This window comes from Palaemon carinicauda, chromosome 37 (assembly GCF_036898095.1).
Source record: "Palaemon carinicauda isolate YSFRI2023 chromosome 37, ASM3689809v2, whole genome shotgun sequence".
Lineage (NCBI taxonomy): Eukaryota > Metazoa > Arthropoda > Malacostraca > Decapoda > Palaemonidae > Palaemon > Palaemon carinicauda.
In genome coordinates, this window is record NC_090761.1 from 17845149 (window position 1) to 17870742 (window position 25594).

The 25594-nt window shown below is 44.9% G+C and overlaps 1 protein-coding gene across 1 annotated transcript in view; it reads right to left on the reverse strand.

Moving 5' to 3' along the window:
* Positions 1 to 4667, reverse strand: part of SerRS (Seryl-tRNA synthetase) — a 61579-nt gene extending 56912 nt beyond the window's left edge. Inside the window, exons 1-2 of the mRNA XM_068360789.1 lie at positions 4386 to 4667; positions 56 to 166 (exon numbers count right to left, since the gene is read on the reverse strand). Of these exons, the coding sequence (XP_068216890.1) occupies positions 56 to 166; positions 4386 to 4652 (378 nt within the window). The 5' untranslated portion in view covers positions 4653 to 4667. The remainder of the gene's footprint in view (positions 1 to 55; positions 167 to 4385) is intronic.
* Between the last annotated feature and the right edge of the window lie 20927 nt (positions 4668 to 25594).

The following is a 25594-nucleotide window of genomic DNA, read 5'->3' on the forward strand; positions in this document are numbered from 1 at the left end:
ACATAACTAATTAGAATTTTTTTGCAAATTAATAGCATTAAAGAAAATACAATACCTCCTTCAACTGTGATATAGATAATGGTCGTAACAACTCAACAGTGAGTTCTGTTAATTTTTCCCTGACAGATTCAGGCACTTTAGTTTCATCTCCTTCTGCTTCTTTTGCCTGAAAAAAGAAAGGTCATTAACATAAAATACAACAGTAAAAAAAACCATACATACATACCCACACACAGAGATCGATCTATCTATCTATCTATCTATCTATCTATCTATATATATATATATATATATATATATATATATATATATATATATATATATATATCATTGAAAAGGGGGATCCAAAAATTTTCATGACAATACAACCTCCTAATTAGAATATTACAGACAGTATGCTTAAACACAATATTTGCATGTAAAAAAATATCCCATGAATCAACAAATACAGTGCATAAAGAGAAGAGTGCATTAATTTCTACATGAATGAACAGAACGATCCCTAACATGCTATATACAGTACTTTGCACTGTTTAAGGACGAACTAACACCACTAGAATATTTCATGTCCATATTGCTAAACAAAAACCATAAAGGATTAGGTATTAAGGAGATTACGTAAGTACCCTCAACAGAAAATACCATAGTAGTAGTTAGACTATTTAAAATAATCAAACAAACTTATTATTTTTCATAACCTTTTTTACAAATCTTCATCATATCTAAGGAAATTACACATTCTAAAGTATTTTCATGTTGATCTATATTACTATTATTATAATCATTATCACTTGCTAAGCTACAACACTAGCTGGAAAAGCAGGATGCTATGAGTCCAGGGGCTTCAACAGGGGAAATAGCCAGGTGAGGGAAGGAAATAAATAAAATATTTTAAGGACAGTAACATCATTAAAATAACTCTTTCATATAAAAACTATAAAATTTTAAAAACAAGAGGAAGAGAAATTAGATAGAATAGTGTGCCCGAGTGTACCCCCAAGCAAGAGAACTCTAACCCAAGACAGTGGAAGGCCATGGTACAGAGGCTATGGCACTACCCAAGACTAGAGAATAATGGTTTGATTTTGGAGTGTCCTTCTAGAAAAGCTGCTTACCATAGCTAAAGAATCTCTTCTACTCTTAGCAAGAGGAAAGTAGTGGCCACTGAACAATGACACTGTAGTAACCCCTTGGGTGAAGAAGAATTGTTTGGTAATCTCAGTGTTGTTTATAGTTTATATAGGGGATATATATTTTAATGTTATTACTCTTCTTAGAATACTTTACTTTTCCTTTTTTCCTTTCCTCACTGGGCTATTTTCCCTGTTGGAGCCCCTGGGCTTATGGCATCCTGCTTTTCTAACTAGGGTTGTAGCTTAGCAAGTAATAATAATAACAATAATAACAATAATAATAATAATAATAATAATAATAACAATAATAATAACAATAATAGACTAACTTATTATAACTGAAGATACCTGATTTATCAGAATCTAATGTGATAACAAAATAGAAAATCAAGCATTTCTTCCATATATAGTACAATTCAACCTCAGCCTAACCCCCCCTCAAAAAAAAAACCACACACACACACAACAGGCTTTGACCTGATTATGTAACTATTTTGTTTATTTAATTAATGAAAAAATAATCTTTAAATGTCATTTTTAATTTTAATACAGGAGATTGACTCTGCACAAGCTGATATCAGTTACTGTATTAGAATTTTTAACGAATGGTTAACCAGCTGGTTAAGGGTGTGAGCAAGGAGCCCTGTCTGCTCTTGCAAACGAAATAGCTTTACTTTTGACCTTCCAGCCTAGGACCGAGAGGGGTGGTTGAGGAGGGAAGTTAGATTATAGGACTCAGGTTTGTACAGCTAGGAAAAATACAAATTACTTTAAACACTTGTGATTTGTTCCTAGGTGACATTCAAACCCTTGTCCTTTAAATAGGGAGACTTACTGCTCGTGGGTTGGAAGTCCTCTTTGAACAAAACTGAATGGTTCATTTTCTTCCCTAGAAGTGTTCACTACTTGGTCCCGTACGGGAGATAAACCGTGACTCCAACAACCTCCTAACTGTCATTCATAGGGATGAAAAGACTGATAAAGAATGACCTGTACATGGATAAATGTACTTTATTAAATAAAGAAACCCTTCCACGTAAGGGGATATCAGTTTGGAATCATAAACCTGAATGATGATCAATGGGTTGGAATAAATTCCACCATCCTCCTCAATGTTCAGGGAGGAGATGCTTCATTAGCTATAAAGAATGGAGCTCTAAAGTGTAACTTATCAGCATCAGGTCTGACTAGGCTTGTAATGACACGAACGATTTGTCCCCAGCTGGTTTACTACTCGTTAACAAATTCTAACAACCGTCTCCAGCTCTACCTATATCAGCCTCCTTAATTAAAGGAGAAAAGTTTGTATGACACATAGATAACAAATACAGTATAGATAATGCAATAAATATGAATGGATCATGTATTCACTCATTTTTCTTAAAGAAAAGCAAAGATTTTCTATACATAACAAAACAAAGGTTATAAGTTCGAAAGTTTCTGACTTTCTTCAAGAATAATTACATCATTGAGAACTACTGTAATTAGATTAAACCTGACCCCATGGTTGATACCCTACTTTCCAAAATATAAGGCATAGCATTCTTTTACAAATACTGTAAATGTCTTACAAATTTTGAGTTTGAGATGGTATACACCAAATAAATCCAAAACAGTTGTATCTTACTAAAACTTCAGCCTAAAATAACAAATTGTAAAAGTAATTTGTATTTGTCCTAGTTATATAAACCCAAGTTCTTTAAAATAGGGACTGTCTTCAGCATATAATGGAATACTAAATTCATTAATAAGGTAGTTAATAGCAGGTGGTGAGAATGACCTTGACCTTTGACTCAGAACTTAAAGGGATGGTTGAGGTGAGATGTTTAACTTTAAAGTATTCTGGTTTGTACAGCTGGGAAAACTATTAATTACTTTTAAAATTCATTATTTGTTTCCATATGTGTATACAAACCTTCTGTCCTTTATAATAGGGAGAATCAATTAATGGTAAGTAGGAATTCCCCTTACAACCATCTGGATTTTTATTTCTTCTTCCTCCTTATTAGATGATGTATCAGACTCAGAATTAAAATAGGGTGAGGACAAGGAAGAAGAGTGGACTCACTTCTTACAAACCTTCTCCTCAGGCTATGAAAGCCAAGATGACGAGAACAGAACAGAGTTATATAGCTTCTTCCACACCCTCTTGGGCATTGCTAAGTCTGAAACAGGAGAAGACTTTGCCTTATTCTTCCTCCTGAAAGCGTAAGCACATGAGGATGACTGAAAAATCTTGCTCCCACACAGTGTGTGGTTTTACTACTGGTCTTTCCATAAAACACCCTTTCCACAGTATTTACAAAATTTAGCAACATCCATAATCAGCAATAAGGTTTCATACAATCATCCACTTTCTAATAAGTAAAAGAAAAAATGAAAACCTCTGGTAATGTCGCAACAGTACATCCATATTCGTTGCAGCTGAAGACAAACGGGTAGTCTTTGACAGGAGGGTGAATGGGCTACTCGCCCATGCACACAATCTATCTTAACTACCTCGTTAACAAATTCAACAGCTGTTTCAGCTTGTGCTGAAGACATTCCTTATTTCAAAAAATTAAATGTTTATATACGCATAGGAATAAGCAAATTAAGCAGGTAAGGAAGTTCAACACCAATAAATCAGAATTTTTCTTGTTCATCAGCAACCATTTCCATGTTAATCTGGAAAGGCCATTTTCATAATGTAACTGAAGGGCATCAATTACTTTAAATATCATTGTTTACCTTGAAAATTGCTCAATCAAGGTTATAATTTTGTGGAGAAGAAGGAATCATTGGATGTCAAAGCCCAAATAAAGGCAGAGATAGATGATTTCCACACAGACAACAAATTGGCCAAGGCAGAGAAGAGGCAGGGTGCAGATTATAATAAAAACTAACTATATCATAAGCACAATGAAAAATCATGGAGGATAACTAAGACCAACAATATTTGGATTTATCACATGCTAGCATGCAGTTATATAAATATCCACATCCAAAATTAAAGAAAGCTAACCATCCATCACATACATGTATGTTTTCAATTTAAACAAAATCTTCAATCATTTTTTTTGCAAAGATACCAAATCAACTTTTTGTTATAACAAGACAAGAATAAGTACTCCAGTGAATTGTCATTCAGATGCAAACACAGAGAGACACTAAAACCTATACCTAAGCAAAAAAAGGGTGTAAAGCCAACAACTATACATAAAACAAAGCAAAATCAATTCTAAGCTAATCTGAAACCTTCCAAACCCTTACCAGGTCTACCCTGACACTGAGTTGTTCAAAGTCAGGAAGAGCTTTTATTTCTTCAGAAGAGAAAGAGGATAAGTGGTTGTACCATCTGAATACAGCTGGATGGCTTTCAGTAAGTGGGAGGTTAGCCAGACGACCCCATATCCGAAAATCAACCTGACAAGGCATGTGGCCATGGACATAGCTATACTCGCTTAACTGGCTCTCCAAGGCATCCAGGCTTGGTGGAGTGTGGGCCTTTTCAGATTCCTCTGCACCAGCGCTACGCATTGCCTGATGTAAGATCACAGCACACCAAAAGTCATTCCTTACATAAACAACTAACATAAAAAGTAACAATGTTAACATCAGTTAACCACTTACAATCACATTAGTTGCTAGTTCAGTAACATCGTATTGAAAGGAGTTAAGAATGAAACAGAAATTAAGAACTAAAATACATTAATAATTATGTTGGAACAAACATTAATAATTACTGAAGTACAATAAGAATGAGCCAAGATGCAATTTAGTACCATGATTCTTTCCTACCATGAAAAAATAAGGAATATATATGAAAATTTTGCAGAACTATATGTACATGGAAAATTTGACCATAAATAATAGCAGATCTCTTTTTAATGAAATTCTTCAATACGAAATGCACTACTGCATTATAAAGTTTAAGGAAATTCTTTCTTACAAAGGAAAAATATATCTGAGCATTCTAATACTGTACCTAAAATAATATTGACTAACAATTTTTTCTAGTGTTTGGCAATGAATTAACGTTGCTGAAAGTACTGCCCTCTTTGTACTGCAGCCATTAACGTAAATACCTTTCCCCAAACTTCCTTCTGTATTCATTGAAATCATTTCACTGAATCTTAACCTGGTGGAAATCATGCTTACCTTCTCAAAGCTACAATTTTCTTGCCTCATAAATAAATAAATAAAAAAAAAATAAATAAAAAAATTGATGAAAAAAATAAAAAACTTGATCCCTTCCCTATCGCCCAAGTCTCTAGGAGGTCATGGGTCCCATAATGCATGCAATGAATCAGCATCGTAACACTTGTAAGCATGGGTGCCTCAAAAACCTCATAACTAAACTTGTTACTTAATTTCTTAAAAAGGAGTATAAGTTTCTTTTAATTGATAGAGCAAGGGTCAGCAATGTAATTTAGGAGCAAAGATGTTTAGAATGTGCAAAATTATAAAGATAAGCTTAAAGCAGAATATGTCAAGTTAGTATAAAAGCTTCGTGAATTAGATTTAAAATGTAAAAGAACATAAAAAAACGGAAGGAAATCAAGATAAAGTACAGATCAAGCTAAGTTAGTGGACTTCAGTAAAGAAATAATGATTAATGTTCAAAGAGTGAACAGCCAGATGTTAGAAAGGAGACTGATGGGATTAAATCACAGTTTACAGTTTATAAAAAACTGTTTTCCAGTTTCATGAAATCAAGTGTTACTATTTCGACAAATTATGTGTCATTAGACATAATCAAGACTACTAAAGATGCACCTACCAGCCTAATCTATTCCACCCTGAACCTAGTTTAACATACTCGAAGAGAGTGCTTAGCGGTAATAATTTACCAACGAATTATCTTAAAGGTGATATTTCTCAGTGCATTAAAGAATTAAATTCTTCACCTCAAGCTTTGAATTTTTCATATGGTTTCAGATTCTTCTATATCAACGGGTTCGGCATATTGGAATCCAGATTATTGCCAAATGCAATCGGAATTTGAGATAGAAGTGGTCAGACCCTCAAATATATTATCCATTCCTTTCGCTTCTAAGCCCAGTGAACACAATCAAAATTTATGCGCAATAACTGATTACCGCCCAATTTCCACAACTCCCATATTATCTAAGGTTTTTGAACGTCTTTTGGCAAAATGTCATAATAGGTTTGCTGATGGTAATCATCTGTTCCCTAGTTGCGATTTGGTTTCCGTAAAGGCCTTGGAGCATGTGATGCCCTTCTTACAGTCTCCAATGCTGTACAGAAATCCCTTAATTGTGGTCAGGAAGTTCATAATTTTTTACCTTGATTTTAGTGCTCCCTTTGATCGTGTTAATCATGAGGACCTTCTTTTCAAACTCAAATAGTTGAGAGTGGGTTGGTCAATTCTTAGCATCATTATTGAATTTTTAAGTAATAGATCTCAAAGAGTTGTTATTGATGGGCAACATAGTGAGTAACGAAATGTGATACCTGGTGTTCCACAGGTTAGTGTTCTTGGCCCATCACTTTTCAAACTATATACACATGACATGTGGTTTGGCCTAGAAAACATGCTTGTTGCATATGCAGATACTGCTACTCTCTTTGCATCAACTCCATCTCCTGAATGTAGATCTGGGGTTGCTGAATCCCTTAATAGAGATCTAGTAAAAATTAATGCATGGAACAAATTATGGGGTATAAAGTTGAATCCTAACAAAACTCAAAGTACTGTATGATTGTAAATAGGTCTAGGACAGTGGCTCCTCAACATCAGGATCTTAGCATTGATAATGTTTCTTCAACTTGTATGACTCTTTTAAAATATTAGGTGTGACTCTCGACAGGAAATTTACTTTTGAGCAACACATTAGGTCTGCGTCTTCTTCAACTGCACAAAAAATTGGCTTATTGAGAAAGTCTTTTAAGATATTCAGTGATCAACCTCTTCTAAAGTATTTCAATTCTTTCATTCTACCTTGCTTTGAGTATTGTTCTCCTGTCTGGTCTTCAGCTGCTGATTCGTCTCTTAATTTGTTGGACAAGAACTTACGGTCTATTAAATTTCTTATTCCTGATCTAGATATTAATATTTAGCACCATCATTCAATTAGTTCATTATGCATGTTGCATAAGATTTTTCATAATTCTGACTATACCTTACATTCAGATCTTCCTAGACAGTTCCAGCCTGTTTGTAATACTAGGCATACAGTTAATTCTAATAGTCAGGACTTCTCCATCATGAAGCTCAATACTTCACTGTATTCTAGAAGTTATATTGCAGCTGTGATCTAGTTGTGGAATGATCTTCCTAATCGGGTAGTTGAATCAGTAGAACTTCAAAAGTTCAAACTTGCAGAAAATGTTTTTATGTTGAACAAGCTGACATAAGTCTGAATAGTCTATACAGTTTATGAATTATTTGTTTTAATGTTGTTAATGTTCTTTTAATATATTTTATTTTAATTTTTCATTACTCCTTATATCGTTTATTTATTTCCTTCTTTTCTTTCCTTACTGGGCTATTTTTCCCTGTTGGAGCCCTTGTGCTTATAGCATCTTGCTTTTCCAACTAGGGTTGGCTAGTAATAATAATAATTAATCATTTGCGTATCGTCACCTTATACCCTACCCATAAATTGTCAAGAGCTTCAGGCAGTGTTCAAGGCTATATGTGCGCAAGAAACTCTACTGATGAGGGAGTGTAATGGAGGATACATGGACAACACAAAAGCTCTAGCTTCAGGAAAGCAGGAAGGGACAAGGTCAGGAAACTTTGTTCCGTAAAGCAAAAGAAATATTATGGGGGATAGAAATGTGGGGAATTCAATTGCTACCCCAATTCATTCTGGGGAGAAATTAACATTCCATAGCCAATCACTTAAGCAAGAAACACAAAGTTTTGCTGCGTGGGTAATCTCTTCTCCCGTTAGTATGCAGGGAAATTTAGGATCAAGAGGTGGAAGCCCTACATAGATTTTTATGCTTATCCAAACATTACCAAACGGTAGAATGACCATAAGAGCCTTTTACTGGACCCAGGGGAAGTGGTTCTCAGATCTATGGCCTCTACTGTCATAAGTCTCACTAGGGTTGCCTGCAAAGACTAATCTTCTCCAATACCTTCTAATGCAAATAGGACACCAAAACCCCAAATGCTTCAGCTAACTGCATGAAAACCATCCACCATATCCTCAGAGATAAAGGATCCTAATGGACCTCTATATTGTTTATTTTAGCTTACAAATGGTTATTTACCCATAATTCATACAGAAAATAGTGCAACATTTAGTTTGGTTGGTGCAAATCTATTTGAATTTCAATAATAAAAAACCAGTTTAGACATTATTGTTAAATGTTCCCTTTTCAATATAAAAAACTTTATTATAGCTATCAATGGGTATAGGTCAATGTTTAATACTGTACAGTGCTGAAGCAGATTAGGCTAGATTTACCCTCTTCAAATATCATTGCTGATGTATTCACATCTAAATATTAAGAAACCTCCAGATATTAAGTTGGTTCATTGAGTTTAGATGTGGCTTTACAATATTCTACAGGTCCTCGATATGAACCACTGGAAATGTTAGCATTAAAATAACTTACAAAAATCTCTTCTTTTTGGCTTTGAAATCAACAAAGCACATGGTATTTGCTTTGAATAAGAGTGTTTTATCACTTTTTTAAGTTTAAGGGACAAGAATTACTGCCTCATTATATCCATATTCTCTTGTCAGTAAATGAATAGGGATTGGTAGGATAGGTTTTTGTCTGATTAGAGCAGTCTGTTATAAGCAGCATTTCTAATCACTTTTGTAGGATTAGAATACCATCTCTCCAAGAATCTATGTTATTTATTATTTAAAGCTTAGCGAAAAAAGTGCACAAAGAACTTAAATGCTAAACATGACAAATTCGAAGATAATTTGTATTTTTCCTAACCATACAAACCTTAGCTATTTACATTGGATTTACCTTTTAGCGCAGCTGAAATGACGAGCCAATAGTTTTTAACGAGGGTTAATTACCCCCGTGCTAGTTAGCGGGGGGTGGGGGAAGGGTAGCTTGCTACCCCTTCCCCCCCCCCCCCCCCCACACACCGGTGACTTGCTTCCCTTCACTTAGAGGTCAGGGATGGCGGGCACATGTGTGTAAATAGCTGAGGTTTGTATGGTTAGGAAAAATACAAATTATCTTCGAATTTGTCATTTGTTCCGTAACCGAAATACAAACCACGCTATTTACATTGGGTGACTTACCCCTTAGGAAGGGTGGAAAGTCCCCAGCCTTACTGACTTCGGCTTGCCCGGGGGCTCGATCCCTCAGTGAGCAGCACTAGAGAGAGGGAGCCCCTGTACCTCACAAGTTCCTAGCATCGCTAGGAACGAGTGGCTTACATAAGCAGTGTGTGGAGGAGTGTGTGACTCGTCCTATGAAGTTGACCTTGAGACCTTCAGATAAGAATTCTAGGATAGGACGTTCCCAATACCACCTCGTCAGGGTATGGGAGACGCAACAGTATTAAGCTTAATACTAGGAGCACAAAAAAGCATGGGTTATCTGCAGAGGTCGAGGTCAGCTATGCGAGGACCAGGATGCTGCTTCCCCAAGAGAGGGGAGAATGAAGAAAGAAGAAAGGGTCAGACATACTCTTTAATTCACGCAGACTAAGACCGGGTAACAACGCCCTCAACCTACTGCTACTTGTCCAAATAGGAGCCTGAGGTTAGACCAGCTGTTGTGCAGCCACCACAGGGCCGATAGAAAACGTATCGAGGCTCCTGTGGGTCACGTCTTGCAGGTAGTGGGCTGTGAAGGTCGTTTGACGCTTCCAGACCCCAGCTTGAAGTACCTGCGTCACAGAGAAGTTTCTCTTGAAGGCCAGGGATGTAGCAATACCCCTGACATCGTGGGCCCGAGGGCGACGTGACGGAGGAGGGTCAGGATTCAGGGCATGGTGGATAACCCTTCGAATCCAAGCTGAGATGGTGTTCCTGGTGACCCTCCTCTTAGTCCTGCCTGTGCTCACAAACAAAGCTCGCACTTGAGGTCGGACTGCAGCCGTTCTCTTCAAGTAGTGCCTCAGACACCTCACTGGACATAGTAGCAGCTGGTCTGGGTCGTTTGTTACAGAACGGAAACTCGCGATCCTGAAAGAGTCGAACCGAGGATCCGGCACTCCAGAATTCCGAGTCTTGGCAACAAACTCAGGGACGAACCTGAACGTTACCTCCCCCCATCCCCTTGAATGGGCGATGTCGTACGAGAGACCATGAAGTTCACTAACCCGCTTGGCCGAAGCCAAGGCGAGTAGGAAAGCCGTCTTCCAAGACAGGTGGCGATCGGAGGCCTGGCGTAATGGCTCGAAGGGAGGTCTCTTAAGAGACCTGAGGACTCGAACCACGTTCCAAGGAGGGGGTCTCACTTCCGACTGGGGGCAGGTAAGCTCATAGCTACGTACTGTATGAGTAAAGAGAGTTCTAGCGATGAAGAAATATCCAAGCCTTTCAATCTGAAGGCTGAGCGATAGCCTTTCACTGCCGAGACAGAAAGGCGCATTTCTTCCCGCAGATACACGAGGAAGTCCGCTATTGCTGGAATAGTGGCATCGAGTGGAGAGATACCCTTCCACGACACCAACCACAACAGACTCTCCACTTTGCTTGGTAGACTCCCTCAGAGGACCTTCGCAGGTGCCGAGACATTCTCTCCGCAACCTGTTGCGAAAAGCCTCTCTCCGCGAGGAGACGCTGGATAATCTCCAGGCGTGAAGCCGAAGCGAGGCTACGGCCCTGTGAGGGACGCCGAAGTGGGGTTGTCTGAGAAGCTCGTGTCATGGAGGAAGCTCCCTCGGGAGTTCCGTCAGGAGCTGCAGAAGGTCCGGAAACCATTCCGTGTGATGCCATAGCGGAGCTACCAGAGTCATCGAACAGTTGACCGATAGTCGGGTCCTGTTGAGCACCCTTCTCATCAGACAGAACGGTGGGAAGGCGTACACGTCGATGTTCTCCCACTGTTGCTGGAAAGCATCTTGCCAGAGTGCCTTGGGGTCCGGGACTGGGGAGCAGTACAGGGGCAGCTTGAAGTTCAAGGCTGTCGCGAACAAGTCCACAGTCGGGGAACCCCACAAAGTCAAGACTTTCTTGGCTATCTGAGGATCCAAAGACCACTCGGTACTCACTATCTGCGAGGCCCTGCTCAGACTGTCGGCGAGCACATTCCTCTTGCCAGGAATGAAGCAAGCTGATAGTGTTATCGAGTGGGTTTCGGTCCACCTCAGAGTCTCTACTGCAAGATGGGATAGCTGTTGCAAAAAAGTGCCTCCCTGCTTGTTGATATAAGCCACTACCGTGGTGTTGTCGCTCATCACCACCACGGAGTGACCCGCCAGGGACCGTTGGAACTGCTGAAGAGCCAGAAAGACGGCCTTCAATTCTAGCAGGTTGATGTGTAGGCACTTTTCTGATTCTGACCAAAGGCCTGAGGCCCTCTGGTTCAGAACGTGCGCCCCCCACCCTTCTTTTGACGCGTTCGAAAACAGAGTCAATCCCGGGGGGAGGACGAGAAGACTCACTCCCTTCCGCAGGTTCTCGTCGACCAGCCACCACCGCAAGTCCGTCTGTTCCAGAGACCCCATTGGGATCAGAATGTCCGGGGAATCAGATCCTTGATTCCACCGGGACTTGAGCCGCCATTGAAGGGATCTCATCCTGAGGCGGCTGTTTGGAACCAGACGGGCCAGGGAGGATAGGTGACCTAAGAGACGCAACCACGATTGGGCGGGGAGTTCTTCTCGCCTGAGGAAGGGTTCCGCCACCCTCCTCAGTCTTGCTATCCGGTCGTCTGATGGAAAGGCTTTGTGGAGATTGGTGTCTATTAGCATGCCTAGATAAACCAGTCGTTGGGACGGCTGCAGAGAGGACTTCTCGAGGTTTACCATGATGCCCAGATCCTGGCAAAGATCCAGAAGCCTGTCTCGGTGCCGAAGAAGGGTCGACTCCGAGTCTGCTAGGATCAGCCAATCGTCCAGATAACGAAGGAGACGAATGCCGTTCCTGTGCGCCCAAGATGAAATCAGGGTGAACACTCTGGTGAACACCTGAGGAGCTGTGGAGAGACAGAAACACAGCACCTTGAACTGGTAGATCTTGTTGTCTAGGCAAAATCTCAGGTACTTCCTGGAAGACGGATGGATTAGGATCTGGAAGTACGCGTCCTTTAGATCCAGTGTGCACATGAAGTCTACCGTGTCTGCTGTCTCCATGCTGAACCGGGTTTGCTTGACAAACCTGTTCAGACCTGAGAGATCGATGACGGGTCTCCAGCCTCCAGTAGCCTTCTCTACAAGAAAGAGTCGACTGAAGAAGCCTGGGGAGCCGTCCACGACCTCCTGGAGAGCACCCTTCTCGAGCATGGTCTCGACTTCGGTCTGAAGGGCCAGCCCCTTTGCCGATCCCGTGGCATAGGAGCTCAACGACACTGGATTTGCTGTCAGGGGAGGTTGAGATGTTGTGAACGGGACGCGATAGCCTTGGCCGATTACTGAGACCGTCCAAGCATCGGCCCCGTGTTGCTGCCACCTGCGGACGCAACGCTGAAGGCATCCCCCCACACGCAGGGGGACTGCCACCCCTAGGGCTTGTGGCCGCGGCCGCCACCCCTAGGAGTCTTGCCTCCCCTGGAGGACTTACCGTCCCTCTTGACCTTGGCTGGAAAGGGCTGGGGCTTAGACACCACCTTCTTAACTGCCGGTGCCTGCTTGGGGGCCTTACGAGGCTGTTGCTGCTGTTGTGGCGGGGCTGGAGGCTTATAGGGGCGAGTTGTAAGGGCCCTATGGAGGAGGGAGTCCGTGCTGGATTTCCTCCACCTCTCAGCCGTTCGCTCCATGTCTTGAGGCTCAAACAGGTTCTCCACTAGAAGGGAAGCATGTCGGAGCCTACACACATCCACGGCGGGGACCTTCGGATGGAATCTCTCGGACACAGCATCGCGACGCTTCAACACCAAGTTGGCCCACAGGGTGGTAACCTGGTGCGCCAAAAACTCGATGGAGCGGGTGCCCGAGAGCAAGAAGGTCTCCAGGGCCTTCCTATTGGTCTCCTTGGACAAGTCCTCCGATCGCAATAGGATGCCCAGAGATCCTAGCCAAAAGTCCAGCCACGAAGTGGCCTGCATGGCACACTTAGCGACCTTCTCGTGGCTAAGGATCTCTGCCGCCGAGAACGACACCTGCCGGGCAGAGAGCTTCTCAAGGGGAACTCCCTTCGCCAGCTCCTCCACAGAGTGATGGAGAGGAAGAGCGAGGTTGTGCTCACCCAGGATCTCAAAATACCTCCTCTGCTGAAGACGAGGAGGAGGGATGAGCTTTTTCCCGGCCGTGGAACGACTGGAGGAGGCAAGAAGTGTGAGCTGAGCGTTGGCCCTAGCTCTGGCACTCTTCAGACCCCGAGACCAGGGCAGAGCCGCACTGGTCTTAGGGGCCTTCCGAATGTCAAACACTTCATCCAAGATCGTGTCTTTGCCTTCACGGGGGGCGATGACTGGATCCATGAGCCCGTTAAGTTGCCTTATCAGGCTTAGGACCTGCCAGAAGGCATGTTCGGATTCTTGCTGTTCTCCTCCCTGCGGGCTGGCAGCTAAGTCTCCTGCCCCAGGGATCTCTTCTTGGGGTGACACGTGGACATTCCCCCGGGTAGTCGTGGGTTCCTGACGAATCCTTGCAGAGGATTTAGGGACGGTCTTGGAGTCCTTGGATTCCCTCCTGGGAGGGATACAGGATCCCAACAACGAGGTTCGAGGGGCCCCTTCCTCACGAGATGATTCTCCTGCATGAATCGAAGTCTCCCCCCTTGGTGCCGAGGGGAAGACTACCGTCCCACTGGACTCACCTGAGGACGGAAAGGCCTCGTCCACGGGAGAAGGAGAAAGCACTCGTGCAGGAGAAGGGGCCTTCGCGACCGACCTCTTGGGAACCAACTTCGCCCTGGGGGAAGTCACCACGAAGTCCACTCCTCTCTTTCTCTTCAGCGTAGGAGAGACAGCCGTTGGTTTGTTACCCTGGTTGGCGAGTGCTGGTTTCATAACCCTCACTAACGCCCGTGCCAGACGACCAAACCAAGTCTGTTGCTCCAAGGACACAGAGTCCGAAATCCTCGCTAAAGGGAAAGGGATCGGGTGATCCTTTGGAGTGGACACCACGGTACCTGCCTGAAAAGAAGGTGGGGAAGAATGATGTACTAACCTCTCCTCGTCCTGCACTACCAACCTGTGTTTGGGTGGAGGCGATCCCGAGCGTCATCTAGGAACACGCGTTCCTGCTGCTACCACCGGCTGCGGAATTCGCCGTGAACTATGGTCGCGCGAGGGCGAAAGGTCACGCGGGCGCGCAGGTGGATGATCACGCGGGCGCGCAGGCGAGTGGGCGCGAGGGTGGGCAGGTGAATGAACACGTGTCCGAGGCGGCGAACACAAGCGTTGGCGCAACGGCGAGGAAACGCGCTGCCGCGTGGGTGAGGAAGACCGCTGGCGATGTAGATCCACAGGCGATCGATGATGAGCTGGTGAGCGCTGACGCGCAGGTTGGCGATGGCGCGTTGGCGAGCGATGGCGAGCAGCATGCGCAGGTGAGCGATCGCGCGATGGCGAACCATGTTCCTTCAGAAGCGCTGGAGAACGTTGGTGCGCCGGCTGTAACACACGCGGACGGTCCGGAGATCGCCGAGAGACAGGTGATCGCTGACGCGTAGAACACTGTTGAATAGGCGATACTAAAATCGCCTGTGCGCGCTGACGAGCAGGTGAACTCTGGCGAGCAGGTGAACGCTGGCGCGTAGGCAATCGTTGACACGTGGGAGAACCCTGGTAAATAGGCGATACTAAAACCGCCTGTGCGCGCTGGCGAGCAGGTGAACGCTGGCGAGCAGGTGATTGCTGGCGAGTAGGTGATCGCTGGCGAGCAGAAGGTCGACGCGTGTCCTGTGAAAGGACAGGTGGCGCGGCGAGGACAGGTGGTGCGGCGCGTTCACGAGCAGGAACTGGAAGATCGCTGGCGCGTTGGCGAACATGTGCTTTTGACACACGCGCAGAACGATGTTGCGTAGCCACAGGATCAGACAGATGGTGAGCAGGGAGCTCAGCAGGAACTGTTGGATGGTCAGAGACCGCAGGGCGATGGTCCTCAAATGAGCGCTGACGAGCAGGAGAGCGCTGGCGAGGAGGGCGAACATCAGGAGAGCGCTGGCGAGGAGGGCGAACATCAGGAGAGCGCCGACGAGCAGGAGATCGCCGACGAGCAGGAGAGCACTGGCGATCAGGAGAGCGCTGACGAGCAGGAGAGCGCCTGTGCGCTAACACTGCTCGTGGAAGGAAGGATCCCTTTGCCCCGAAGGGACCATTGCTCGTCGGGTGACGAGTTCTCCAGAAGGCAAAGATCTGGCAGGAGTTGGTGAACGGTCTGCAGAGAGGTCCAAGGAAGACAGAGCTGTAGGTTGAGGCTGACGAGGAGAGTACCCCTCTGAGGAAGAAGACCCAAAAAGGCGCCTCTTAACCCCATTGTAAGGGGAAGGAAGGCCCTTGCGGCGTAGCGGACGGTGAGCCTTACGGCGGAGGCGGCCTCGGGGAAGATCGCCGGGACCATCGGTCCTCCGAAGGGGAGTCTCCATCAAAGCACTTCCCTCAGAAGGAAGTTGAGCAGCAGCAGAGACCGAAGGACTCACTTCCCCCTTCGAAGGATGTACGGAAGGGGAAGGAGAGCCCTTAGCACCATCATCCGCAACAGCACCTGCGGAGGATTGCCCAGCCACGTCGGAGGCCTCTGTCACCACGACGTCGACAATAGACAGAGGGTCTACCTCTGCTACCGCCGGCGACTGCTTAACAGCGGCCCCCAACGAGACAAGGTCAATAAAGGCGACCCTGGAGGGCAAGCCCTTAAGCCCCAGGGACGACCAAATCTGCAAAAGATCATCATTGGTTAAGGCATTATCAATAACCTCCCCCGGAGGAGGAGGGGGAACCGCCTCGCTATGGGAGGCGACGCACTCTCCCCCCACCCAAGGTCGGGAAACAGAACTAGGGCCTGCGCTACCACTCGGCCGACTCTCCTTAGGAGACGGACGAGGGGGAGCTTCGGAGGAGGTTTGGGCGGCGGAAGAAGAGTCCCGAGAACCTTCCTCCTTCAAGGCTAACCCCGAAGGAGAACGGTCTCTCCTGGACTTCTTCTTACGCCGACGGCCAAACCTCTCCCACTGGGAGGCAGACCACTCCCTGCACTCACGGCACATGTTCTCCTGGTCACACCGTCGGCCCCGACATTGAGGGCAAAGGGTGTGCGGGTCCGTAGTTACGTTTGATATGAAAGTCCCACAAGGACGACCGGCAACTCCAGGGCATGTACGCATTGTAAAGTAATAATAATGAAGGTCAACTTCCAACCAACACACACGCTGTAAAGAGAAAGCAGAAAATTAAAGGCTGTCACGAGGACGATGAGAAGACACGTCTGATCACCGCCGAGCCAAAAGTGAAGTGAAGCAAGTCACCGGTGTGTGGAGGGGGGAGGGGTAGCAAGCTACCCTTCCCCCAACTCCCGCTAACTAGCGCGGGGGTAATTAACCCTCGTTAAAACTATTGGCTCGTCATTTTAGCTGCGCTAAAAGGTAAACCCAATGTAAATAGCGTGGTTTGTATTTCGGTTACGGAACAAATGTGATGTTTTGAAAGTTAGATCTCTAGACACTAGGGATAATTCTCATAGTTTCTTGAAAATTTTGCCATAGGAAAAGGTGTTAGCAGCATCTCAATGGCATATCAAATCAGTTTCGTAAAACATTACTTAAAAAAAAGGCATGATTTGTTCTCAAAATTTTACATTAGGTCTTATGGTAGCAGCAGGTTATATACAAATTTAGGTGTTTTGTTTTTTTCATTATGATTGTACAGCTTAGGTTAGTAATAATTGAAGGTTTAAGAGATTTTTTCAGTTGATTTTTAAAAGCCTCACAGGGGATCAGTTAATAAGTAAGAAAAAGAAAAGAAAAATTATTTCTTAATATATGATAATTGTCTCTAGTTTATGAAATAAAACAAGTTTTCAAAAATTCCATAATCTAGGAAACATAGAATGTTGATACAGTTTAAAAAGGTGAGATATATAAGACTGGTTTAAATAATGATTCAACTTTAAGATAGTTATAATGGGACTCGTGCCCTCACATCTCATATAATCACATCCATAAGGATGTGGGAATCCGTGTAATGAGTATCAGTTAAGATTCACCGAAAAAAAGGGGAATTTTAATAAAATTTATTTCAATACCTACCTAGTAGTCATCTACTTCCCTCCTGCCTCCCCCATCTTTTAGTGATGTCAAGAGATTTCTTATTTCAAAGTATCCTTAGACTTAGTTATGAGGTTTTTGGAAAACTTACATTGACATAAGTAGTGTTGCAAGACCAAAGACCTTCCACTGGGGTAGGTGATATAGGGAAGAGAGGAGACAGATTTTTTTTTACTTTGTTATTCAAGATATCGGGAAGGTGTACCTTTGAGAAGGTAAGCTTGATGACCACTGAGTGCCTGTGCCTTTAAGTAATACAATGATGATTCACAGGTGACATTGGGACCAATGACCACCTATATGGGTACACAATACAGGAAAGGATAGGGATTTTTCTATTTTTTTATTAAAGAGGTTAGGAAGCTGTAACTTAAAGAGGGTTAAGCAAGATGACTGCCAGGTAAGTATTGAAATAATAAATATTATCACAAATTTTTTGGTTTTCCTTTTTAACCTTAACGAGAAAGAGCAGAGATCTCAATCTTTGATAGCTTTCACTACTGTCAAGCTTTAATCAATCCAACATTGTGATTAAAAACTGCAAGCTACCATACCAATAATACCCAATTAGTTTCTTGTTAAGGTCGGCAAGTAACCCTTAATAAGAAGACACTATTCATGTATCTTTTTATTATAATTTCAGCTTTTTTATCTTCAAATAAAATCACCTTTAACTTATGAATGGTACCTAGCATGCTATTTCCAAGGATTTAGTAAACAGCGTTTCCTCTTCACACAAGAGTAGACTTTTTTCTTCTTTGTATTTCCTTGCAATCAAAATTTAACTAGGATTTTCTCGTTTTAATATGAAAATGATAAGATTTTCTCGTTTTAACATGAAAATTATAACATTTTCCAAATTCCAACAGGATTCTCATTACACATACAGCAACATTATTGGGCAGATATTCAGATACAGTATACAGTTTGGGTATATTAATTTTGGATACTTGATTTTATACAAAGAATACAAACCCTCATCTTTTAATAGGAGACTCCTTATGAAACTGGAAGAAACTCCTATAATCAAACTGGCTGCTATGTCAAACTTCGAACCATAAGAGGTGCAGGGTCTTGACACAGCCACATTTAACACCAGATAAGAATCTCAAGGTGGTTAGGCTAGGTCTCTGTCTCTGGACAGATGTTCATGGAAGAACCTCATACACTTGGCATTGACCCAATTCCTCTGACTTCAAGGGCCCGTACTAGAACTGAATCATTAGGATTCTCTGTTTAGAGATATGCCCTTTCAATAGTTTCCAAAAGCCAGAGGGAAATGGTGTTTTCAAAACTTTCTTTCTAATCCTGCTGACATTAATAAGGAGATTCTGGTTATGCAGTCTGAAGGACAGGATTATCTTTGAGTAGCGTTTAGGCCCCCTCACATGTCCTTAAGAGAAAAGATGGAGAAAGACTCAAAGCTAGAATACTTGACTTTAGAGAGAGGTCTTTATCCAACGAATCATAGTGGTTTGCATGCTGCCCTTCTAAGGGATCTAAGGTTACACCCCTCGCGGGTGGTCTGAATTCCCTTGGTAGGGAAGACTGTTTGAAGCTCCTAATGAGCATGGACAATTCACATGATAAGGAAAGGTCTAAGCACTTCAATTGAAAGATCTGGCTCAAGGCTAAGAAATTGCCATTCACCGCTGCAATTGAAAGGAATTTTCTTCGGCAAAGGTAGATAAGAAAATCTGCAATAAATTGTAGAGGCTCTGGATAATCACCCCTTCCATGGCAACAATCGTAAAAAATTACCAAGTTTAGGTAGTAGGTTGGCCAGGGCACCAGCCACTCGTTGAGATACTACCGCTACAGGGTTATGGGGTCTTCTGACTGGCTAAACTGTACTACATTGGCTCTGGTTACGGTTAATTTTCCCTTTGCCTACACACACACTGAATACTCAGCCCTATTCTTTACATATTTTCCTCTGTCCTCATACACCTGACAACACAGATTACCAAACAATTCTTCTTCACTCAAGGGGTTACTGCAATGTAATTGTTCAGTGGCCACTTTCAACTAGGTAAGGGTAGAAGACTCTTTAGCTATGATAAGCAGATTTTCTAGAAGGACACTCCAAAATCAAACCATTGTTCTCTAGTCATGGGTAGGGCCACAGCCTCTGTAGCATGGTCTTCCACTGTCTTGGGGTAGAGTTCTCTTGCTTGAAGGTACACTCACACACTATTCTATCTTATTTCTCCCTCTTTATTTTGTTAATGCTTTCGTTGTTTATATAGGATATTTATTTTCATCTTGTTACTCTTCTTAAAATATTTTCCTTTCCTCAATGGTCTATTTTCCTTGTTGGAGCCCCTGGGCTTATAGCATCCTGCTTTTCCAACTATGGTTGTAGCTTAGCAAGTAATAATAACAACAACAACAATAATAATATGTTATTTTCATTAGTAAAATAAATTTTTGAATATACTTACCCGATGATCATGTAGCTGTCAACTCCGTTGCCCGACAGAAATCTACGGTCGGGATACGCCAGCGATCGCTATCCAGGTGGGGGTGTACTCAACAGCGCCATCTGTGGTCAGGTACTCAAGTACTTCTTGTCAACAAGAACTCAATTTTCTCCTCGGTCCACTGGTTCTCTATGGGGAGGAGGGGCGGGTTCTTTAATTCATGATCATCGGGTAAGTATATTCAAAAATTTATTTTACTAATGAAAATAACATTTTTCAATATTAATCTTACCCGATGATCATGTAGCTGATTCACACCCAGGGTGGTGGGTGGAGACCAGCATACATGTTAACAAAGAAGCTAAGTATCCCGTATTTCATTTTATTAGTTATTCAAAATAACAAACATAAAATAAATAAGTACCTGGTAAGGAAGTCGACTTGAACCATTACTCTGCCTTTATTAAGTACGTCTTCCTTACTGAGCGTAGCGGTTCTCTTAGGATGCTGAACGACTCTTAGGTGCTGAAGTATAAAGGGCTGCAACCCATACTAAAGGACCTCATCACAACCTCTAACCTAGGCGCTTCTCAAGAAAGAATTGACCACCCGCCAAATCAACCAGGATGCGGAAGGCTTCTTAGCCGACCGTACAACCCAAAAACAACAATAAAAAGTATTCAAGAGAAAGGTTAAAAAGGTTATGGGATTATGGGAATGTAGTGGCTGAGCCCTCACCTACTACTGCACTCGCTGCTACGAATGGTCCCAGGGTGTAGCAGTTCTCGTAAAGAGACTGGACATCTTTGAGATAGAATGATGCGAACACTGACTTGCTTCTCCAATAGGTTGCATCCATAACACTCTGCAGAGAACGGTTCTGTTTGAAGGCCACTGAAGTAGCCACAGCTCTCACTTCATGTGTCCTTACCTTCAGCAAAGCAAGGTCTTCTTCCTTCAGATGAGAATGTGCTTCTCTAATCAGAAGCCTGATGTAGTAAGAAACTGCGTTCTTAGACATTGGTAGCGAAGGCTTCTTGATAGCAAACCATAAGGCTTCTGATTGTCCTCGTAAAGGTTTTGACCTTCTTAGATAGTACCTAAGAGCTCTAACTGGGCAAAGTACTCTCTCCAGTTCGTTCCCCACCAAGTTGGACAGGCTTGGGATCTCGAACGACTTAGGCCAAGGACGTGAAGGAAGCTCGTTTTTAGCCAAAAAACCGAGCTGCAAGGAACATGTAGCCGTTTCAGATGTGAAACCTATGTTCCTGCTGAAGGCGTGGATCTCACTTACTCTTTTAGCTGTTGCTAAGCACACGAGGAAAAGAGTTTTTAATGTGAGGTTCTTAAAAGAGGCTGATTGGAGCGGTTCAAATCTTGATGACATAAGGAACCTTAGGACCACGTCTAGATTCCAGCCTGGAGTGGACAACCGACGTTCCTTTGAGGTCTCAAAAGACCTAAGGAGGTCCTGTAGATCTTTGTTGGTGGAAAGATCCAAGCCTCTGTGGCGGAAAACCGCTGCCAACATAATTCTGTAACCCTTGATCGTAGGAGCTGATAGGGATCTTACGTTCCTTAGATGTAACAGGAAGTCAGCAATCTGGGTTACAGTGGTACTGGTTGAGGAAACTGCATTGGCCTTGCACCAGCTTCGGAAGACTTCCCATTTAGACTGATAGACTCTGAGAGTGGATGTCCTCCTTGCTCTGGCAATCGCTCTGGCTGCCTCCTTCGAAAAGCCTCTAGCTCTTGAGAGTCTTTCGATAGTCTGAAGGCAGTCAGACGAAGAGCGTGGAGGTTTGGGTGTACCTTCTTTACGTGAGGTTGACGCAGAAGGTCCACTCTTAGAGGAAGAGTCCTGGGAACGTCGACCAGCCATTGCAGTACCTCTGTGAACCATTCTCTCGCGGGCCAAAGGGGAGCAACCAACGTCAGCCGTGTCCCTTTGTGAGAGGCGAACTTCTGAAGTACCCTGTTGACAATCTTGAACGGCGGGAATGCATACAGGTCGAGATGGGACCAATCCAGCAGAAAGGCATCCACGTGAACTGCTGCTGGGTCTGGAATCGGAGAACAATACAACGGGAGCCTCTTGGTCATCGAGGTAGCGAACAGATCTATGGTTGGCTGACCCCACAGGGCCCAAAGTCTGCTGCAAACATTCTTGTGAAGGGTCCACTCTGTGGGGATGACCTGACCCTTCCGGCTGAGGCGATCTGCCATGACATTCATATCGCCCTGAATGAACCTCGTTACCAGCGTGAGCTTTCGATCTTTTGACCAAATGAGGAGGTCCCTTGCGATCTCGAACAACTTCCTCGAATGAGTCCCTCCCTGCTTGGAGATGTAAGCCAAGGCTGTGGTGTTGTCGGAGTTCACCTCCACCACCTTGTTTAGCTGGAGGGACTTGAAGTTTATCAAGGCCAGATGAACCGCCAACAACTCCTTGCAATTGATGTGAAGTGTCCTTTGCTCCTGATTCCATGTTCCCGAGCATTCCTGTCCGTCCAATGTCGCACCCCGGCCCGAGTCTGATGCGTCCGAGAAGAGACAGTGGTCGGGGGTCTGAACAGCCAAAGGTAGACCTTCCTTGAGAAGAATGCTGTTCTTCCACCACGTTAAGAGTAGACCTCATCTCTTCGGAAACAGGAACTGAGACCGTCTCTAGCGTCATGTCCTTTATCCAGTGAGCAGCTAGATGATACTGAAGGGGGCGGAGGTGGAGTCTCCCTAACTCGATGAACAGGGCCAGCGATGAAAGTGTCCCTGTTAGACTCATCCACTGCCTGACTGAGCATCGGTTCCTTCTCAGCATGCTCTGGATGCACTCTAGGGCTTGGTTGATCCTTGGGGCCGACGGAAAAGCCCGAAAAGCTTGACTCTGAATCTCCATACCCAGGTAAACAATGGTCTGGGATGGGACGAGCTGGGACTTCTCTAAATTGACCAGGAGGCCCAGTTCCTTGGTCAGATCCATAGTCCATCTGAGATTCTCCAGACAGCGACGACTTGTGGGAGCTCTTAAAAGCCAGTCGTCTAAATAGAGGGAGGCTCTGATGTCTGCCAAGTGAAGGAATTTCGCAATATTCCTCATCAGTCGAGTAAACACAAGAGGTGCCGTGCTTAGGCCAAAGCACAGGGCTTGGAACTGGTACACAACCTTTCCAAAGACGAATCTTAGGAAAGGTTGGGAGTCTGGATGGATGGGGACATGAAAGTATGCGTCTTTCAGGTCTAACGAGACCATCCAGTCCTCCTGCCTGACCGCTGCTAGGACCGACTTCGTCGTCTCCATCGTGAACGTCTGCTTGGTGACAAAAGCATTGAGAGCACTGACGTCCAGCACCGGTCTCCAACCTCCTGTCTTCTTGGCTACCAGGAAGAGACGGTTGTAAAAGCCCGGGGATTGATGATCCCGGACTATGACCACTGCTTCCTTTTGTAGCAAGAGCGACACCTCTTGTTGCAACGCTAGCCTCTTGTCCTTCTCCTTGTAGTTGGGAGAGAGGTTGATGGGAGATGTAGCTAGAGGGGGATTGCGGCAGAACGGAATTCTGTATCCCTCCCTTAGCCACTTCACAGACTGAGCGTCTGCACCTCTGCTCTCCCAAGCTTGCCAGAAGGTCTTGAGTCTGGCTCCTACTGCTGTCTGGAGAGGAAGGCAGTCAAAACTTGCCTTTTGCGGACTTGGAACCCTTCTTGGACTTGCCACGGTGACTGTCTGCACGGGTACCTCCTCTGCTGGAGGTTCTGCCACGAAAGGGCGGGATGAACCTAGAAGCAGGTGTATCAACTGCTGCAGGGCGGAAGGGTCTAGGCACGGAAGGTAAGGTTTTAGCCTTACGTGCAGAAGAAGCCATTAGATCATGAGTATCCTTCTGGATAAGTGAGGCAGCCATCCCCTTAATCAACTCCTCCGGAAACATACACTTGGAGAGAGGAGCAAACAGCAACTCTGACTTCTGGCAAGGAGTGATACCAGCAGATAAGAAGGAGCAAAGATGTTCTCTCTTCTTGAGGACTCCTGATACATATGAAGCCGCAAGTTCACCAGACCCATCCCGAATTGCCTTGTCCATGCTAGACATGATCAGCATGGCCGAGTCCTTATCTGAAGGGGAAGTCTTCCTGCTTAAGGCTCCCAAACACCAATCGAGGAAGTTGAATATCTCGAAGGCACGAAAGACTCCCTTCAACATATGATCTAGATCGGAAAAGGACCAGCAGATCTTCGAACGTCTCATAGCCAACCTGCGGGGAGAGTCAACCAGACTTGAGAAGTCGGCCTGGGCAGAGGCAGGAACCCCCAAGCCAGGTTCCTCTCCCGTGGCATACCAGACGCTCGACTTAGAAGCCAGCTTGGGAGGAGGAAACACAAAAGAGGTCCTTCCCAGTTGCTTCTTGGAATGCAACCAGTCCCCCTTAACCCTCAAAGCTCTCCTAGATGATCTGGCGAGAACAAGCTTGGTGAAGGCAGGCGCAGCAGACTGCATGCCCAGAGCAAACTCGGAGGGAGGAGAACGAGGGGTTGCAGACACAAAATGTTCAGGATACAAGTCCCTGAACAAAGCAAGGACTTTGCGAAAGTCTAAGGAGGGTGGCGAAGACTTGTGTCCTTCAACATCAGAGTGAGGTTCATCCAGATGAGCAGCTTCATCATCCGATACATCATCATCCGAAAGTTGAGTTGTGAGTGGCAAAGGCAGAGCAGCAAGCTGAACGGCTGAATCCTGCAGAACGGGTGCATGCGTACCTGCGGATCCAACATCATGCCTCTGCTGGACAGTCTGCGAGCTGGCAACAACAAAAGCAGAGGGCTGGTGTGTGGGAGGGTCTGCGGTGGGCTGAGGAGCATGCGGTATGGTATGCAGAGCATGCTGTAAGGTATGCGGCTCATGCTGCATGGTATGCGGAGCATGCTGTAAGGTCTGCAGAGCATGCTGCATGGGCTGAGGAGAATGCCGCATAGTGCTGGAACCCGGCAACTCCTGATGCGGCAGCTCACGCATGTTAGCAGATGGTGCAGCAAGAACATGCGTCTGGCAGGGAGGACTGCGCATCGGTGGAGGAGCTCTCACAGGTGGGGTGTGGGAGCAGGCAGCCGCAGTATCTGCTGAGCGCACAACCTCTGCGGGTTGTAGGTTAACAGGAGAGGTGTTAACCTTCTCGGCATGATACTCCTGCATGAATGCCGCAAGCTGAGACTGCATAGTCTGCAGCATGGACCACTTAGGGTCTACTGTGGTTGGAGCAACAACAGACGGAGCAGAGGCCTGTTGAGGGACCACTCTACCTCTCTTGGGAGGTGTGCAGTCATCAGATGACTGTGGCGAGTCCGAACTGACCCAGTGGCTACACCTGGGCCGTTGGACTAGCTCGGAAGGGACCTTACGTTTGAGCGGTCGTGAGACCTTGGTCCACCGTTTCCTCCTGGAAACTTCTTCCACAGACGAGGAATGTAAGGGTTCATTCGTCTGTATGTGGATGGGACGATCCTTAGCAGATACGTCCGCAACCACTGAGGATACATCCGTACGCCGATCAAGGCCTGCCGAACCCTTTGGTCCTTCGACATTGCTTCTCCCCTGGGCTTGGGAGCTTGCAAGAGGTCCCGGACTGGGAGGACGACTGGCACGCACAGATGTACCCTCATGCGCAACACTGACACTGACACTATGCACATCACTAGCACTAACACTTCCCACTGCACTCTTCGCTTTCAGCTCTC